The sequence below is a fragment of the Hylobates moloch genome, unplaced genomic scaffold (assembly GCF_009828535.3).
Source record: "Hylobates moloch isolate HMO894 unplaced genomic scaffold, HMol_V3 SCAFFOLD_16, whole genome shotgun sequence".
Classification (NCBI taxonomy): Eukaryota; Metazoa; Chordata; class Mammalia; order Primates; family Hylobatidae; genus Hylobates; species Hylobates moloch.
The window spans coordinates 58594069-58613601 of NW_026652291.1; the positions used below are offsets into that span (position 1 = coordinate 58594069).

At 48.3% G+C, this 19533-nt stretch overlaps 1 protein-coding gene across 3 annotated transcripts; it reads right to left on the reverse strand.

Moving 5' to 3' along the window:
• Positions 1-1804: 1804 nt before the first annotated feature.
• On the reverse strand, positions 1805-18671 carry SALL2 (spalt like transcription factor 2). Of its 3 annotated transcripts, XM_032180013.2 has the most exons (4): positions 18330-18671; positions 6347-6664; positions 3837-6226; positions 1805-3248 (listed from the first exon to the last, which is right to left on the reverse strand). In XM_032180013.2, the coding sequence occupies exons 1-4, from the start codon at positions 18400-18402 to the stop codon at positions 3012-3014; spliced, it is 3018 nt and encodes a 1005-aa protein (XP_032035904.1). In that variant the 5' UTR covers positions 18403-18671; the 3' UTR covers positions 1805-3011. The 3 variants fall into 3 exon arrangements, with proteins under 3 accessions (XP_032035904.1, XP_032035902.1, XP_032035903.1); XM_032180011.2 differs by having other exon boundaries at positions 3837-6664; XM_032180012.2 differs by lacking the exon at positions 18330-18671 and adding an exon at positions 7071-7391 and having other exon boundaries at positions 3837-6664.
• Between the last annotated feature and the right edge of the window lie 862 nt (positions 18672-19533).

A 19533-nucleotide genomic window follows, 5' to 3' on the forward strand; every position in this document is an offset into this window, starting at 1 on the left:
GGGATGGAAGGATTGGTGACCCACCTCCTTCCACAGGCTGAGAGAAAAAGCAGATCTACAAAGCTTTGCCAGAAATTAAAGATTCCCATATGTTCCTATTTATCAGTTACATTTTAAAGGGGACTTGTACTGCTCTGGTGGGGGCAACTGGAATTAAACATTGGTTCTTTATCTTAAATTAAGAATAGGTTTATACCGGGCATAGTGGCTCATGACTGTAATCCCAGCACTTTAAGAAGCCGAGGAAGCAGATCACTCGAGCCCAGGAGTTGGAGACCAGCCTGGCCAATATGGTGAAACCTTGTGTCTACAGAAAATACAAAAAATTAGCCGGGCGTGGTGGGGCACACCTATAGTCTCAGCTCCCTGGGAGGCTGAGATGGGAGAATCACCTGAGCCTGTGAAGTTGAGGCTGCAGTGAGCTGTGATTGCACCACTGTACCCCAGCCTTGGTGACAGAGTTAAGACTCTGTTCCCCTACACCCAATAAGGAATAGGTTTACTCACCTCATTCCCTTCTTACAGGCAGCCTCACATCCAGAATCTGAAATGATGTAGCAGGAAGCAAGTGCCATCTCTGATCAGTGAAAGTAGTGCAATGACTGGGATTCTGCCTACCTGGGTTCTATTTTTGTTTGAGACAGGGTCTCACTCTGTCACCCAGGCTGGAGGGCAGTGGTGCTATCATAGCTCATTGCAGCCTTCATCTCCCACCTAAGCCTCTTGAGTACCTGGGACTACAGGTGCTTGCCACCATGCTCAGCTAATTATTTTATTTTTTGAGACAGAATTTTGCTCTTGTTGCCCAGGCTGGAGTGCAGTGGCATGATCTTGGCTCTCGGCAACCTCTGCCTCCTGGGTTCAAGCAATTCTCCTGCCTCAGCCTCCTGAACAGCTGGGATTACAGGGGTGCACCACCATGCCCAGCTAATTTTTTGTATTTTTAGTGGAGACGGGGTTTCATCATGTTGGCCAGGCTGGTCTCGAACTCCTGACCTCAGGTGATCCACCCGCTTCAGCCTCCCAAAGTGCAGGGATTACAGGCGTGAGCCACCGTGCCCTGCCAGCTAATTATTTTTTGCAGAGACAGGGTCTCACTTTGTTTTCCAGGCGTGTCTTGAACTCTTGGGCTCCAGTGATCCCACCTGCGTTGGCCTTCCAAAGCGCTGGGATTACAGGCGTGAGTCACCGTGGCTGGCCCTACCTGGGTTCTTAATCCAACTTTGCCACTGAGTGACTTTGGGCAAATCATTTTACCAGTTCCATCCCTTTAGCACTAAGAGTCAATGATACTATAATCTTACAAATCAGTCTCCTCTGACTCAGGTAATCCTCCCACCTCAGACTCCTGATTAGCTGAGACCATAGGTGTGCACCAACACATCCAGCTAATTTTTGTATTTTTGGAAGAAGCAGTGTTTTGCCATGTTGCCCAGGCTGGTCTGAAACTCCTGGGCTCAAGCTATAGGCCTGCCTCGACCTCCCAAACTGTTGAAATTACAGATGTGAGCCATTGTGACAGGGAAAAAAAATATGTGTTTTATTTAACCCCACTCCTATGTGCTTCCTCTGAATTCTTAATGATAAGAATCCTCCTTTGTCTTGTTGGTAGAAATTATTAGGGTTGAATTACATTTTTTTCTTTCTGATTATGACATCAGATCTCAAGGATCATAAAGTTTAATTCACCTTGGTTCTACAGATTCGCTGTCAGAAGGCTGATCTGTGGTTTGAGAAAGACTGAAAAGAGACAGTTTCCAACCTCCAAACAAAACCCACACAAAAGCCTGGTGGTGGAAGGTTCTAGGTAGAGAAAATCTAGACAATGACTGGACTCAGTGGGCAAATGCCTACCTACCTTTTGGAAATACAAACTCCACAGGGAACAATTTCCACAGGGAAGTTACATTAACTGAAGGTTGTCTTAGAATAAGGCTGAATAAAGTAAATATTTCAACACCATATGTTCAGCTTTGGCAGGAGATGTAGGTGGGAAGGGAATGAATCTCAATGTTGGGGAATGCCCATATCACACCCCAGCTGGCTATGTAATCATGAAATAAGGAGAAACACATAAATATTTGGTTAAAACACCTTTAATGATAGAGGGAAAGACACTAATATCTCCCATCTGTTCTTGACATTTTACTAGGTTAGGAAGCTCTGGAGCCTACAGCTTGAGGAGAAGCCATCGTTCAAGTCAGTCAATAGCAAAACCCTCACTCTCTCCTCCTCAGAACTCCTGTTCCAAATGATCCTATGTTAAGAGTAAATACTACATCTCATTACAAGACGGAGAGGCAGGGAGGACGCCACCTGGAGCTGGTCTCCCAAAGTCTGGGACTCTTAAGAACCAGACAATGACAAAGACACAAGTCCCAGCCTATGGTTAGGCAAAATGGGGAGGACAGGGGTCTTGAAAGAGGAAGATAAGGAAAATACAAGGGGCCGGGGAATAAAGGAGGGAGTTATCTAAAACTAGAAGCATACTAGTGCTAGGAAATCCCCCATGATCCCTGGTACACCTCTGCACACTATGTCACTATTAGCCCAAAAGAATATTAACGAGAATGTCCACATTCACAAGAATTTGAGGCCTTTTCCCTTATATCATGTCCCTTTCTTAGTCACATAGGTACCAGCAAGCCCTATGTTCTAGCAACATTCCTTAACTCTCTCATCATTAGTTCATCAACCATGCTGACCAACAATGCTCCTTAAAGATACGAACTTCCCATTTCCCAAATATCTCCTGGGAGACCTCTTGGCAAGAAATCAGCTTGTTTCCCAACTTTGAGAGGTCATCATGAATGAGAAGCTGGAGAGGTCTTGGCACACTGACCAGCCAACACCTTTACCTTAATGTGACCATCAGGGGATTTACTGGGAAAATTTTCCTATGCCCTTCCTTCATTTCTCCCTACTTCCTAGGGTTGGGTCACCAATTACTGGAGCATCTTCAGTACCGGCACCTTCTGGAACAGGGGGAGGGAGAAGGAATGTAGAGTTTGCTACTTCTTGTCTATGATGGGCTTCTCAGGCGCTGCCTTGGGTACAGGAGGCTGAAATAGGAGGGGGGCTGTCTTCTCCTTGGCTTCCCTGGATCCCATTGTTGGAGGCACCTTCCCAGCCACAGTTCCTAGGCCAAACAGCACTGGTGGGGCCAGGCTTGGAGTGGTAGTGGAGGTGGAGCTGGAATTCCAGGGCTTCATGGGCAGGCCACTTGACAGGAATGCCACATACTGGTTCTAGAAAGATAGGGGACCCACACCCACCAGCTGAGCAGAAAGGTCACCCCAGAGGAGTGGCACTGGGCCCTCCAGAGACAGCTGCCAGCCCTTTTGGGCTAGGCTGCAATTCCAAATGTAGGTGCTCAGGTGCACCTACCAAAGGGAAAGGGAGAGGAAAGAGGAGGGGGAAGAAGGGTCACACCAGGGAAGCTGGAGAGGGTTCCCCTTGAGAAAGCTGCAGAGAATCTATTTTCCTCAGGTACAAAGAATGAGGAGGGAAGAAAAATTCCTTAGGGGGCCATCCCCTTGTAAGCACAGTAATTTCCAAGCTCAGGGACTAGATAAAAGCCACTAGGGACATATCATGTTAAGAACTTAGAGAAAAAGACAAAATCAGGGCTCATAACTCTGGGAGGTCCTTTTGTGAAGCTGTTTCTGCTCTGTGGGACAAAGAGCAGCAAGTACAGAAAAACAGGCTCATGGGATCGTGGGGTCATCTTTTCGGGGAAAGGGGGAGAGCCCTGTGGAGGTGATGGAAGGTGAACAGCCAGGGACTAAAGAAAGAGCAGCAATATTCTGAGGGCCATGGGGGGCAAAGGGCTGTACCTGGTGGTGTGCCAGTAGCATATGCTTCTTGAGGGTAGCCCGCTCAAGAAAGCCCTGCCTGCAGAAAACACAAGTGAAGAGCGGCCCCTCCTTGGGGTGGGTCTTCTGATGCTCCTCCAGAGCTGCCTGGGAGGGAAAGGCCTGGCCACACACTTCGCAGGCCTTTCTGCTGCTGCTGTCTCCTGGCTCCTTTCTCATTGCCTCCTGCAGGCTCAGCTCCTCTACCAAGGTCACGCTGGTACCTTCCCCTTCTGGGGTGAGTGCTGATGCTGGGCTTGAGCTTCTCTCCGGTTTGCCCCCCTCTTCCTTGCCTCCTAAAACATCACTGCTTCCCTGCTCCATTGGCTGAGGCTGATCCAGGCTGTCAGGTGGTGGTGGTGGTGGTGGCAAAGAAGACTGTTGAGTAGCTTTCTCATTACTGTCCATCTCCTTCCCAGCTGTGGCTGCTGCCGCCACTGTCCCCACCTCCTCCTCTGCCCCAGATGCCTCTTCTGAATCACCTCTCACTGATATTGCCTTCTCACCTCCACTCTCTGAGCCTCTCCCTGCCAGGGAATCTTCATCAGTCACATCTTCCTCTTCTTCCTCATCCTCCTCCTCCTCCTCCTCAGACAACTCCTCTTCCGGTGATGGCTGCTGGGACTGCTGCTGGGAGAAACTCCCTGCCCCGGAGACTGTAGATTGCTCGGAGCCATTCTCCTGAGCTGCTCCTCCACCTTCAGGGAGTGCAGTACCACCATTGGGGATCTGGCCCCCCAGGTGCATCCGGACATGCTGCTGCAGAGTGACAGCATTGGTGAACTTCTTCTGGCAGATGGGGCAGGAGTTCTGTGCCCGGGCAGCTGGACTGGCCTTGTGGCCCACGAAATGTGCACGCAGATTACCCCTGGTGGAGAAGGCTCTGCCACACACTTTGCATTTGAAGGGCCTCTCACCTCCATGTTGGCCATAATGAAGGCGTAGGGCCCGAGGACAGCTAAGCACTCGGAGACATATGACACACTGGTTAGGTCCAGAAGAGGCTGAGGATGAAGGTGCAGGGGCAGAGGTGGTGGGGGCTCCTGAGGCAGTTGAGGTCACTGCCACAGCTCCTTGCCGGTCAATCTTTTCTACCAGTTGCTGCAGCTTTGATGTCTCAGAGGGTGAGGTCCCCAAGGGCTCTAGCACATAGGGGAAGGGGAAGCTGCCAGTGGACTTAAAGTGGTTGGTAAGCAGTGCCCAGCTTGGTAGTGAAGTCACCAACTTACTTAGCTGCATGCGAGTTGCTGTGCTACTTTCTGCCACTCCACTGATGGCTGAGCCCTCACTCCCTGGGGGGGTGTTTTCATCAGCTTTATTCTTGGGTTCCACTGCTTTCATGAGCACAAACTTATTGAAAGCAGGGAGTCCTGGAGCTGTGGCTGTGCCTGCACTGGTGGAGAGCAGAGTCAGGCTCTCTGTGGCACTGAGTGCTGTGGTGGAGGCCACCAGGGGCTTGCGCTCAAGCCCTCCACCTGGAGTGGCTGCCTCCTCCTCGGCCTTCTCTGGTGGCACGGACATACCATACGGCAAGCCACTGCTGGTAATGACGTAGTCTAGGTGCTCTGGTACTGGGTGTGGGTTCATCTGCACATGTGGGTACTTCTCACGATGCCGGTGGAAATGCACTTTGAGGTTGCCACGGGTGGTAAAGCGGTTTCCACAGACATTGCACTTATAGGGCCTCTCACCCGTGTGGGAACGGAGGTGGATCTGCAGGGCACTGTCACTGCCAAATACTTTGGCACAGAAGCGGCATTTGTGCCTTCCACCGGGCTTCTCCAAGGGACCCATCACTTCTCCGTAGCTCAGCTCACCACTGCCATTCTTTGGCTTCAGGAGCCCTGGGGAGGCAGTGGCCTCAAGGCCTCGGGCTGCCCCAAGACACTGTGCTGCCAGTAGTCCCGTGGTGCTTGGGAATGCCAGATGAGGTGAAGCAATCAGCTGATCTGTGCTGCCTGGCAAGGCTGGGGAAGGGGCAGGGGTGGGTTTGTGGCTTCGCCCAACCCCTCCAGCAGAGAAAGGATGCTGTGACCCCAGTGGGTGGTAAAGGTGGAAGAAGGCCTGCTTGGGCGTTTCTGCCCCTGAAGAGGAAGAGGAGGAGGAGGAGGAGGAAGATGCCAGTGTCTTGCTGGTTTGGACAGGCTTGATGGGGCTGAAGAGGGGTAGTAGGGGCTTGGTGGAAGAGGCAGTCCCTGTCCCAGGTAGCTCTGAGGGACTGGCAGGGGCACCCACCGTCTGGCCTAAGGAGCCAAGCAACAGCACCTGCCTGCAGATTTGCTCAGTCATCTGCATCTGATGGATCTGCCGCTGCTGCAGCACCCGTAGCTCTTCCAAGATCAGGGGGATATTCAAGTGGCCACTGCCTACACCTGGGGGCGGAGGGGGTGGTGGAGGAGGAGGGGGTGCAGGGGTCGATTCTGGAGGTAATGGGGTTGCTCCCAGCTTGGGACTGGCCAAGATCAGGCCCCCGCCTCCCCCAGCCGCTGTACCTGTGGCAGCGACCAGGAAATGCCCCGAAGACTCCTCTCCTCTCCTCTCCGGGCCCCAGGTGGGATCCGTGGGCACGGAGGACCCAGAATCTGGGGGGTTGCTATGCTCTGTGTCCATGACCTGAGGATTATTGTGACCCTCAGGCCGGGGTTCAGAGGAGGCCGAAGAGTTGTTGGGGTTCTCCTGTCCCCCAATTATCACCATTACAGGAGGGTCAGTAGAACATGCGTTCTGGTGGGCGAGGAATTCAGTTGGGTCAGTGAATTGTGCGCAGCACTTGGCACAGACTTGGGGGTGATCCTCCTCGCTAGCATCACCTGGGGAGAAGACAAGGAGAGAGAGCGTGGGTGGCGCAGTTGGGTTGGGTATACCGAGGCTCTAATTAACAAGGAGGCCAGCAACCGCTAGTTGGGGGTGGGGAGATGAGCTCACCATCAGAGCCATGCAGAAGTCTAGAGTTCAGGCCTGATCAGTGTGGACAGGAGACAATCCGGCATGGGGCAGGGGGGTGGGGAAGGAGGAGGGGAGGGGGGCACGAGCATGGTACTCCCCTCCTCAGCCACCCTCCCTTCCCCAGGCCACAAGCGAGTTCACGGAATAGGTGTGAGGACAGGGGCCTACGCAGAGAATCACGCATTTTCTCCCGCCCACCGAAAGTCTTCGCCGCCCCTGAGCATCCCCCTCCGCCCCCACCCCTGCCCAGCCCGACCGACCCTACCGCACCTCCGAGCTCTGCCGGCTCCCCGCAGGGCACCCCGAGACGAGAGCTCCTCCCGGATTCGTGCGCCATGGTTGTGGGGGAAGTGGAGGGCCAGGTGGGGTGGGAGACAATGGATATTGGGATTGAGGGAGGCGGCGGTGGCCGCTGGGTCTGCAGCAGCCTCTGCACCCAGCGGCCCAGACTGCGGAGATGGAGGTCGGCAGCGGCGGGGGCAGGGAGCAGCGGCGGAGGGGGAGGGGAGCGAGGAGGCGGGGAAGAGCTGGAACGAGAAAGCGGGGAGAGGGGAGATCTGGGAGGAGCTGATGAGGAGGGGAGTTTATGGGGAGGAGCTGCTGGGGAGGGAGGCGGGAGCTAGAGGAGGCGGGAGAAGGGAGCGCCAGCGGGGGCGTGGGGGCGGGAGCTCAGAGCTCGGAGAGTTTCCGGAGGCGCAGGGACAGGTGCTGTGAAGCACTGCGGGGGTCCACCTTTCGCGGTCCCCGGCCAGCTCCCCCCATCTGCAGATGCCTTTGCCCAGGCCTACCCTCCTCCCCCCGCCCTCCCCTCCTAAGCTCTAGGGGCACAGTGGGAAACGTAGCCCTGCTCAATGAAGCAAGGCGATAGGCTTCTCTTATTTTTCTTTGGATAAAGGATCCGCTGAGCTTGGAAAACGTGGATTCCAGAGAGGGTCGTCTGATCTCCTCAGAGGTCTGAGGGCCAGAAGAAGAGGGGGAGCTCAGAACATCCACTCCTCAGCAGCACACACACCCCCAAATATTCGAAGTTTTCTCTCGTCTTTCTCACTTCCTTTCCCACCCTACCCCCATCCCTCTCCACAAAAGAAGTTTCTCAGGGTGGGCGGCTGCAAGGTAGAATTTCCAAGGAAGTCATTTCAGGACTCTCTGCGGAACACTAAGCCCCTTCACTCCCCGTCCCTCCTCCCCCAGAATAATAGCTGAATGCAGGTTACTCCGCAGATCGCCCAGCCTACACAGCACCTAATTTATAGAGTCCATGCTTATTTAATAAGCCATCTCCTATTTAGTACCCTCTTCCTCCTCTGTTCTCCTCTTGCAACATTCCTCACACCGTCACTAAGACAGTGAGTTTGGGGAGACGCTAGCCTGCAGAGGCCTACGGAGGCCCACCCAACTCTAACCTGGGGGGAGGGCAGCCCTCTTGAAACAATGCGGTAGGAGCTACCAGGCAGCACTCAGTGTCCAAAGCCCTTTCAGCCCCAGCCTGATTTGAATGCTTAGAAATAGCTAACACCTGCTCACCATCACAGAGGCAGCCTGCTATTCAGGCAGGATAAGTAAGAATAAAATGCCTCCTGGACCAGGTATTCTGGCGCATTCTCTTTTTTACCTTGAAATGAGTCTTAAAGTGCTTCCCACTTCCTAAAATACTTTCTCTTACATGCAGGAAGTGACCACAAGTCCTTGGTTTTGTGATTTCCCTGGGCATCAGTAAACCTAAATTGTTTTAATCCCAGTTCTATTCTTGCCTCACTGATAAATTGAGACATGGTGGTCAGTCACACCATGTTATACCACCGTTTCCCTCTTCATAAAGTGGTAATATTGTAGCTGCAGTATCTTACTCAGAAAAATATTGTGGGGACAAAAATTGAAAAATTTGACAATATTAATGTGTAAACCAGGTATGGTGGTGCACACTTGTAGCCCCAGCTACTTGGGAGGCTGAGGCAGGAGAATTGCTTTAGTCCAGGAGTTTGATGCTGCAGTGAGTTATGATCACACCTGTGAATAACCACTGCCCTCCAGCTTCGGCAACATAGTGAGGCCCCATTACTTAAAAAAAAAAAAAAAAAAAAAGCCGGGTGCTGTAATCCCAGCACTTCGGGAGGCCGAGGTGGGCAGATCACGAGGTCAGGAGTTCGAGACCAGCATGGCCAACATGTTGAAACCCTGTCTCTACTAAAAATACAAAAATTAGCTGGGCATGGTGGTACACGCCTTTAATCCCAGCTACTGGGGCGGCTGAGCCAGGAGAATGGCTTGAACCCAGGAGGTGGAGGTTGCAGGGAGCCGAGATCGTGGCATTGCACTCCAGCCTGGGCAACAAGAGTGAAACTCCATCTCAAAAAAAAAAAAAAAAGTCTAAAAAAATTAATATGTACATGTGAGATTTTTAAAGTTTGGGGAGTCCTGAATTTTATCAATGAGATAATTTACATTGTCAGTAGCAAAATAATCGAAGTAACCTTAAATACACATATACTAAAATTAGATGTTTTCCATGTTTGTTAATCTTATTAATTTCTGAGGTAAGATACTGGCCAATATCAGTGGCATATTTCAAAGGTAGGAAGTCTTTTATTGCAGGGGGTGGGGGAGCTGAAACAACCTATTTAAAATATTAGTAACATCCACTTTACTTCTCAACATAAATTTTGCCTGTGTTTTTAAACTTAAAACATTTTACTGAATTATGTTTTGAAACTTCAGATAATAAGGCTGTTAGCATTGTGAGTCATAATTCTGAAATGGATGGGTTCTGTGCTTCCAGTCCTGGACTTACAAATGAGGGAGGGGGAGGCCGGGCGCGGTGGCTCACCCTTGTAATCCCAGCACTTTGGGAGGCCGAGGTGGGCGGATCACGAGGTCAGGAGATCGAGACCACGGTGAAACCCCGTCTCTACTAAAAATACAAAAAAAAATTAGCCGGGCGTGGTGGCAGGCGCCTGTAGTCCCAGCTACTCGGAGAGGCTGAAGCAGGAGAATGGCGTGAACCCGGGAGGCGGAGCTTGCAGTGAGCCGAGATTGCACCACTGCACTCCAGCCTGGGCGACAGAGGGAGACTCCGTCTCAAAAAAAAAACAAAAACAAAACAAAACAAAAAAAACAAATGAGGGAGGGGGGTTCTATTTCAGTTTATGGCAAGTCACAGTTTTGTGCAATGCGGTTTATTTTTACAGATAAGGAAACTGAAGCTTGGAGAGGTTAAGTGACTTTTCCAAGTTCACACAGTAATTCAGTGAAGCAAGCATTCAGAATTTTGACTCCTGTCCAGTGCTTTCTCAAGCACATCAACATTGTATGGCTTCCCTAATGCTAAAGAAAGGGCCCTGTGTGGCTTCTACCTGCCATTAGTCAGGGAGAGGGAATCAGATGGAGGCTTTCTACTGAGCATTTGTTAATTAGCATTGAACATTTGATATCCAGTTGCTGTTTTGTCAAGTCTTCTGACAAGAAAAGAAATCCTTTTCTTTTCATCTTCTCCTGGGAAACACTGTCCCCTTTCTTGCTCTTTAATGAAATGTGGTTTCTGATGCGTAATTTGATCTAAGCTCTTCTTTAAGGTAAATTTAGTCCCTGGTGAAAGGTGACTGGATCAACAGCCACCTGTAAGAGGAACCCTCCATTTCTCAGTACTTTGCACTCACTGCCCATCCTGAAAAGGGGGGCAGGATTCTTACACAAACATGAATGAAGTCACAAATGCAGGAATAAACTAAACTGGTAATGGTGTCCCTAGATAGCAGATAAGGTGAGGTAAGCTATCTCCGGTCAAATGCAAAGTCCAGGGTGGGACTAAGACCTGGACAAGCTTGTTTCAACTTATAGACAGCTGAAATGACAAAGAAAAGGGAAACTAGGTGGCTTCCCCTCTAAACCTAGTGTCCCATCAGATTGCTTCTTTAGGCTTCAGGGAGAACTGTTGGGGAGAACAAAGAGAAAAATAGGTGGGTCGTATGCAGCAGGGTGGTACATTTGAACAGCGGTTTTCAAATTTCGCTGCCCATTAGGATTACCAGAAGAGAGTTTTAAAATTTTTATGTTTAGGTGCAGTGGTCTGTTCCTTGTAGTCCCAGCTACTCTGGAGGCTGAGGTGGGAGGATCACTTGAGCTCAAGAGTTTGAGACTCCATCTCAAAATCTCAAAAAAAAGAAGAAAAAAAAAGAGAGAAAAGAAAGTTTAGGCACAGTGGGTAGCTCATGCCTATAATCCTAGCACTTTTGGAGGCCAAGGCAGGAGGATTGCTTGAGGTCAGGAATTTGAGACCAGCCTGCATAACACAATGAGACCCCCATCTCTGCAAAATCAACCAACCAAATGAACTTAAAAAAAATCCCTATGTCCAGGCCACATCTCAGGCTAATTAATTCATAATCCCTGAGGATGGGATCCAGGCATTAGTTTTATAAAGCTCCTCAGGTGATTCCAGTGAGAATACAGAGATGGTGACACAATGATGAGACCCACATGGAGGACTGCCCTTTCCATCACACCTGCCACCCTGAGCTAAACTTGGCCACAATTGAGACATAGACAAAATGAACTCTCAATGCTAAATCTTCCCATCAGGTCCCCTCCCTACAGTGCCCACAACCACACATTAGCGTCCTTGTGTCCTTTCCCAGTGAAAAATCTGCTTCCATGAATAGAATTTGATATAATTTACACCTTACTGTAAGTTTAAGTGATTGCATTTCTTTCCCAGGTATGGGTAACTTGAAGCATATTTTTTTCTTTTTTAATTGATATTTGAGCCATATATATATATATATTTTGAGACGGAGTTTTGCTCTTGTTGCCCAGGCTGGAGTGCAATGGCACGATCTCGGCTCACCGCAACCTCCACCTCCCAGGTTCAAGCGATTCTCCTGCCTCAGCCTTCCCAAGTAGCTGGGATTATAGGCATGCGCCACCAAGCCCAGCTAATTTTGTATTTTTAGTAGAGATGGGGTTTCTCCACGTGGGTCAGGCTGGTCTCAAACTCCCGACCTCAGGTGATTCACCAACCTCGGCCTCCCAAAGTGTTGGGATTACAGGCGTGAGCCACCGTGCCGGCCACCATATTTCTAATTGTAAGGTGAAAGGCTTTGTTCTACAGAGTTCAAGCATCATCTACCCATTAAGACTAGAGTGCAGTGGCACAATCATAGCTCACTGCAGACTCTACCTCCCAGGCTTAGGTGATCCTCCCACCTCAGCTTCCTGAATAGCTGGGACTACAGGCATGCACAATCATGCCCAGCTAATTAAAATTTTTTTTTTCTGTAGAGATGAGGTTTCACTATGTTGCCCAGGCTGTCTGGAATACCTGGGCTCAAGGGATCCTCCTGCCTTGTCCCCACAAAGTTCTGAGAGTACAGATGTAAGCCACTGCCTCTGGCCCACTTACTTATTATTGACGCTGAACAATGCTAATTGGTAGCTTCCATAATTATGAATTGATTCTGTAACTATTGCTACTGACTACTTCTTAGGGAAATATCTCATCTTCTCCTCCTTACTCCTCTTTCCTAAATGTAGACACATAATAATCCTTTGCAACCCAGACCTACTAATGTAACTGTGGCCTGTGTAACACAGTAGACTAACAGGCACAATGATTGGTACATCTGGTGCTAAGTGAGAAAAATATATTTGTTTCCAGAACAGGAATATCTTAGATCAAACATAAGAATGTTCTTTTAATGAAAATTTCTTTGACATCAAAGGACTCAACCCTTAACACGGAATTCACACCATTTTGGAGCTGGGACTTTAGAGATGTGACACTCTCATTGTCATTGTGCACAGTGATTCAGACCTGAGTTAAAGTCCCAGCTCTAGAACATTCTAATCTTTGTGATCTTGGGAAAATTTCTTAATCTCTCCCAGAGTTTTATTTCTCTCTTATTTTTTTTTTTTTGAGACAGAGTTTCACTCTTGTTGCCCAGGCTGGAGTGCAATGGCACGATCTTGGCTCACCGCAACCTCCGCCTCCCAGGTTCAAGCGATTCTCCTGCCTCACCCTCCCTAGTAGCTGGGATTACCGGCATGTGCCACCATGCCCGGCTAATTTTGTATTTTTTTAGTAGAGACGGAGTTTCTTCGTATTGGTCAGGCTGGTCTCGAACTCCCAACCTCAGGTGATCTGCCCACCTCGGCCTCCCAAAGTGCTGGATTACAGGCATGAGCCACTGCACCCGGCCAGCTTTTTTTTTTTTTTTTTTTGAGACGGAGTCTCGCTCTGTTGCCCAGGCTGGAGTACAATGGTCGCCCAGGCTGGAGTGCAATGGTGTGATCTTGGCTCACTGCAATCTCCGCCTCCTGGGTTCAAGCGATTCTCCTACCTCAGCCTCCCAAAGTGCTGGGATTACAGGAGTGAGCTGCTGTGCCCGGCTGATTTCTCCTCTTTAAAATGAGGGTACTGCCGTACAAAGGAAGGAAATTCTGATAAATGCTACAACATGAATGAACTTTGAAAACATTATGCTTTCAGACAAATTTGACTTTAATTGAGAAAAAAAGAGAAAACATACTAAGTGCAATAAAGCAGACACAAAAGGACAAACATTGTATGATTCCATTAGTATGAGGTACCCAAATATTATATGAGTCCATTAATATGAAATTTGGCGGCCGGGCGTGGTGGCTCACGCCTGTAATCCCAGCACTTTGGGAGGCCGAGGCGGGCGGATCACAAGATCAGGAGATCGAGACCATCCTGGCCAACATGGTGAAACCCCGTCTCTACTAAAAATACAAAAAAAATTAGCCGGGCGTGGTGGCGGGCGCCTGTAGTCCCAGCTACTCGAGAGGCTGAGGCAGGAGAATGGCGTGAACCCGGGAGGCGGAGCTTGCAGTGAGCCGAGATTACGCCACTGCACTCCAGCCTGGGCCACAGAGCAAGACTCCGTCTCAAAAAAAAAAAGAAATTTGGCAAGTTCACACATACAGAAAGCAGAGTAGAGGCTAATAGGGGCTGAGGGAATGGGAGAATAGGGATTTATTGTTTAACGGTTACAGAGTTTCTGTTTGATGATGAAAAAGATATTGAAACAGCAGTAATGGTTACATAACATAGTGAATGTACTTAATGCCACTGAATTGTACACTTAAAAATGGTTAAAGTGGTAAATTTTATTACACATATTTTACTACAATAAAAAAAATTTTAGCCGGGTGTGGTGGCATGCACCTGTAATCCCAGCTGTTCAGGAGGCTGAGGCAGGAGAATCTCTTGAACCCTGGAGGTAGAGGTTTCAGTGAGCCGAGACGTGCCACTGCACTCCAGCCTGGGCAACAGAGTAGGACTTGGTCTCAAAAAAAGAAAAAGATTTTCTTTGTAATAATAAGGGAGTTGGGGCTGGGCACGGTGGCTCAAGCCTGTAATCCCAGCACTTTGGGAGGCCGAGACGGGCGGATCACGAAGTCAGGAGATCGAGACCATCCTGGCTAACACAGTGAAACCCTGTCCCTACTAAAAATACAAAAAATTAGCCAGGCATGGTGGCAGGCACCTGTAGTCCCAGCTACTTGGGAGGCTGAGGCAGGAGAATGGCGTGAACCCGGGAGGCGGAGCTTGCAGTGAGCCAAGATCACGCCAATGCACTCCAGCCTGGGCAACAGAGCGAGACTCCATCTCAAAAAAATAAAAATGAAATAAATAAAATAATAATAATAACGGAGTTGGGAGGAAAAAGAGGAAATGCAAAAAGGGCCTAGCACAGTACCTGAATGCTCCACAAATATTAGCCATGGGTGTTAGTTATTATTTGAATGTCAAAAGCTGAATGAAGCTCTGGGGTAAGAAAGGTCACATGTGCTCAAGGTCACATAGCTTCAAGGTCCACACTAGATTGAAAACCAAGTTTTCTGATTTCTTATCTGGTACTCTGTAACACCAGGACTGAGATACTCTCCATTCCAAAATGTGTTTTTTCTGATCTGGGAATACCTAGGTTGAGTGGCCCAGGGATCAATAACCTGAGAGATGGGGCTCTCTACTTCCAAATGTAAACAGAGCCCCCAAAACTCTACCTTTGCCGTCTTTCCCCTCTTGCTGTTCTTGCTGCCTACTAACTTCCATCTAAAGTACTTCCCTCTCTCCCTCTAGATCTGTTTGGCTGCTGTCCTGGTTTCTCCTTCTCACTAAATATCTGGGTTTCTGATGGTTTCCTTTATTTCCCAGATGTACTGGTTTGCATTTTTCCCCCAGTCACATCCTTTGTGTTCTCTAATCTAGATTTCTAGACTCTGTAGGGGAGAGAGAAGGGTTTTTTTTTTCTCTCTCTAGAGTTTTTAAGTGAATAGAGTATTTCCTGCCCATCACTTATATGCAATAACTATTCTGTTAGGTTTTGATGCTCTGGTCAGGGAAGCTGAGTAAAAACGGCTGGAAAACAGATTTTTCAGACTGTTTCTTGGTGATGTCTTAGGTCACTGCAGAATGTTGGCTTTTAAAATATGTAACGAAGGCTCTGCATTTGCGTGTTGTGTATGGCACATATTGCTTAAAAGAAGGCAAAAGACTCCTGGAAACATTACTGGCACCCGAGACTACTGACTAAATGTCTTCTGATACTCATGATGATATCCATAATTTCACAGGTACACCAAAGGATACATGTGCCCCTAAATAAGAGCCCTTCCTACCTAACTGTGGAGCATGCTCTGAGGTAGAAGGAAGTCAGATGCCTGAAGATCACATAAGTGAATAGAAACCCTGTCTATAAAAAATTAGGGAAAAGGAGAGCTCTCATTCTGTTTTGCAGAATGGATGCTGCCCCATTCATGATTAAGAAAATTTATTAATTTAAAAGAAAACCAGAAAATGTGAAATTTATATATTGTAAGCTTATAAGATCAAGGAGGAATTTTAGATATGATCAAATAGAGCCACCTCATTTTGCAGATGAGGCCCAATGACATCCAGATCATAAGCAGCCTAGGATCTTAAACTCCAGGGGAATTCTGATGAGAAAATCCTTAGGCTTTCTTAAGGTAGATCTTAACAGAGGGTACTACTGCTTCCTTGCTCTTTACATTTGTTTCTGTCTTTCATAGCTCAAAGGCAAATTTTCATAAAAAATTTGTTGATGTCATTGGGTTTAAACCTTTACTGTTTCTATGGGGATGGCTTTGTAGCTGCATTACCATGCCCCCAAGTGGAAGCTATATCTTTAAGATATAGCTTGAAAATCCATTCAGGACAGCTGCTAAAGATAGCTTTTTACACCCTCACAGAAGATTTTTCCTCAGCTATGATATGGGGAATGGGTGAGCAGATGGGAGAAGTAGGAAGAAGAGGAGAGAATGCTTCTTGGGGGTTTGGAGGGGTGTTCAGCATAGTTCCACAGTCAAACCAGCAGGACAGCAGAACTGTGAGGCAACTCTGGGGAAAAGCTGAGGCTCTAGGGGAAGTCTCCTGTAGAGCACAAGTAGGAAACATCCGGCCTATAGCAGCATTAAGAAGGGCTAATGTGTCTCAGGAGGGAAAGATGCCATCACCATAGAACCTCTAAATATGGGCACAGTAGGATCCCAGAAAAGCAGTGATTCGGGGAGGATGTGTTCTGCCCAAAACATAATATGTCTGTTAAGGTTATTTTGTAGCACATGGAGCACTGATTTGACCTCAAGTTTTTGTTTTTTAACAGGTGGAAAGGCAAGTTTAATCTATAACTTTAATCGCCACCAATACACTCTCTTAGAGCTTTTCATGACACAAGTCTCATAAAGAAATGCTGACGGCCGGGCGCGGTTGCTCACGCCTGTAATCCCAGCACTTTGGGAGGCTGAGGTGGGCGGATTATGAGGTCAGGAGATCCAGACCATCCTGGCTAACACGGTGAAACCCCGTCTCTACTAAAAATACAAAAAATTAGCCGGGCATGGTGGCAGGTGCCTGTTAGTCCCAGCTACTCGGGAGGCTGAGGCAGGAGACTGGCGTGAACCCGGGAGGTGGAGTGGGCAGTGAGCCAAGATTGCACCACTGCACTCCAGCCTGGGCGACAGCGAGACTCCATCTCAAAAAAAAAACAGAAAAGAAAAAAAAAGAAATGCTGACATTTGCCAAGAGGTTCCTGAGTTTTGGCCATACTACAGCATTTGCAGGAAGTGTCACTGCATTCACATATAATGATAGTAATGATATTCACACATATTAAGCACTTATTTGTGCTAGGTACTTTACTACATGTATTAAGCACTTATTTCTGCTAGGTATTTTTCCAAGGGTTTTACACATATTAACTCATTTAGATTTTCACAACAACCTAATGAGGTAGCTAGTATACACATCTTTATTTTACAGATGAGGAAACTGAAGAATAGAGAGGCAAAATAAACCAGCCAAGTTCACATAGCTAACCAAGTGGTGGAGCTGGGATTTGTCTAAAAGTCTGGTTTCAGAACCCTTGTGCTTAATCCTATACTATACTGTTGGGTGTATCAACTGTATGCTAAACAGTTGCCTCTCTGGAGCCAGGACTTCCAGACTTGCCGTCTGCACATATGGAGCCATACCACTGACAAGTATGTCCAAAACTTCTTTAATCCTAAGAATTACCTGGACACTTGCAAAATATATAGATTCCCACACCCTGGCTCAGATGTACTCACAATCAGGCCAGTTTTTAAAACCCAGGTTTAGTGGAGTGAGCACCACTAGCCAGCCCTGAGCATTAGGAAATTTAAGTTTTTGTCCTGATTTTGCTTCTGTCTCTCAGACTCTGAGCAATTTCACTCTTCAATTCCCTGCTTGCTCTACTGTCAGCCTGTCACTTAACGGAATGCTACAAGAATACATACAATTTTTTCCCCCTTATAAGAGACACTTGTTGCTTCAAAAACATGGTATCCTCATAAAATGATATGCATGTAATAACAGGTGTGTTTTCTTGCACTTTTTTTTTTTTTTTTTTTTTGCTTTGCTTTCCTTGAAGCACAAACCTAAGCCCCTCATCCAGACCTAGCCTTCAGCTGTCCTCCAGGTGACACACATACACACCCCAAACCAGGCTGCATTCGGACCGACCTTAGCTCTCTCCCTCTGGGAGCTCTGATCGGCTCTCAGTTCAGCCCAACAATGAGAAACTTTTTTCTCGTCTCCCTCAGGGGAGCCTTCACGTTTATCCAATTCATTCTCTTGCAACCCAACTCTCCAGAAAGAAAAGGGGGGAAAATCCCACCCCTAAGAGACGGTCTTCAGGTCTGAGGACGTTACTTAGCAACGGCACAAAGACCAGTGAGCAAAGGGAGACCTGAGGAGAAAACTCTTGGGTGGGGAGACAGAGCCAGTTTGAAAACTCCATTTCATCCAGGGAAAAACAAGGAAAACACAAACAGAATCAATCCCAAGTAACAAGCGGGGCTTCTCCCCAGCTCAGGTCATCTCTTACTCCCTGCATCTCAACTCCTTCAAACCCCCAGTGACCAAGTCCGCCTCCGCCTGGTTTCGCCCATGGCCCGAGTGCCCTCCCCTTGCCCTGGCCTGACCCACACAGGCTTGGACGTAGGGGCCCCCACCCTTCCCCAGGCACCCACCGTTCTCAGACGCGCCGGGACCTTCGCAGTCCGAGATTAACTGTTGGGGTTTCCGCTGCTTTCGCCGAGACATTCCCGGGTGGAGAGGAGTTGGGAGAGGGAGGGGCAACGCTCACTTAGTCTTAACCGGGGTGACCTGGTCTCGTCTCCCCCTTGGGTCCGAAGCCAATTGATGCCTCTCCCCCAGCGCAAATCACTGTGAAGCAGAGATGTTCTTCTTTCCCAGAGACAGACAGACTCTCTCTCTCTCTCTCTGATTCTCTGTTCTTGACTCTCTCTCTCTTTCTCTCTCAATCTTTGCAAGTCTTTAAAGGGGAGACGCCCCCTTTTTTTCTTCAGCTTCTTCCCTACGCTTCTGCAGCTCCCATTGTAAAAGCAAAAATCCTAATCTTTCCGCACACTCTTTTCTTTTGTACTGCAGAGGAAAGGATTTAACCCTCTCCTCCCTGCGAGGGCTCTGGGCCTCTCCCTGTGCTGTCTGTTCAGAAACTGTCCCTGGCTTGTTTTTCTAACTCTTCTTCCAAGATCTTCACTGTGCCTTTTGGTTCTGTCATATTTCTATGCCCCTCTGATAATGTAGCTGCTTCTAGGGTATAAACTGAAATAAGAACCTTCTGATATGTCCTGATTATAAGTAATATATGTATAGCTCTTTATAATTTATAAATATTTTCATTTGTAACGTGTTTTGAATATTATAACTCTGAGATGAACACAGTAGGCTTTACTACTCCTATTTATAGCTGAGTCCCTTTATAGATGAATCAAAAGGCCCAGTGAGATTAAGTAACTTCTCCAAAGTTGCACAGCTATGATGTATGAGATACAGGCCTGGAATCCAGGTGCATCTGACAGTGGCCTCACATTGTTTCCTCTGTATCAGTAAAGATACAATATGCCACAAAACTGCTATCATGAAAAAAAAATGATTGATCTCAAGGAATCTCATTTAAAATAGCCATGGCTGGGCACGGTGGCTCACACCTGTAATCCCAGCACTTTGGGAGGCCAAGGCGGGCAGATACCTGAGGTCAGGCGTTCGAGACCAGCCTGACCAACATGTTGAAACTCCGTCTCTACTAAAAATACAAAAATTAGCTGGGCGTAGTGATGGGCACCTGTAATCCCAACTACTCCAGAGGCTGAGGCAGGAGAATCACTTGAACCTGGGAGGCAGCGGTGGCAGTGAGCCGAGATCGCACCA

Excerpts from the sequence above, each read along its gene's own strand:
- SALL2 (XM_032180011.2), bottom strand. The coding sequence starts at position 18,402 with ATGTCTCGGCGAAAGCAGCGGAAACCCCAACAGTTAATCTCGGACTGC. Across the intron at positions 6,665-18,329 it reads TCCCGGCGCGTCTGAGAACG|GTGATGCTAGCGAGGAGGAT; the intron begins GTGGGTGCCTGG and ends TCTTCTCCCCAG. Across the intron at positions 3,249-3,836 it reads TGCTACTGGCACACCACCAG|AACCAGTATGTGGCATTCCT; the intron begins GTACAGCCCTTT and ends CTATCTTTCTAG.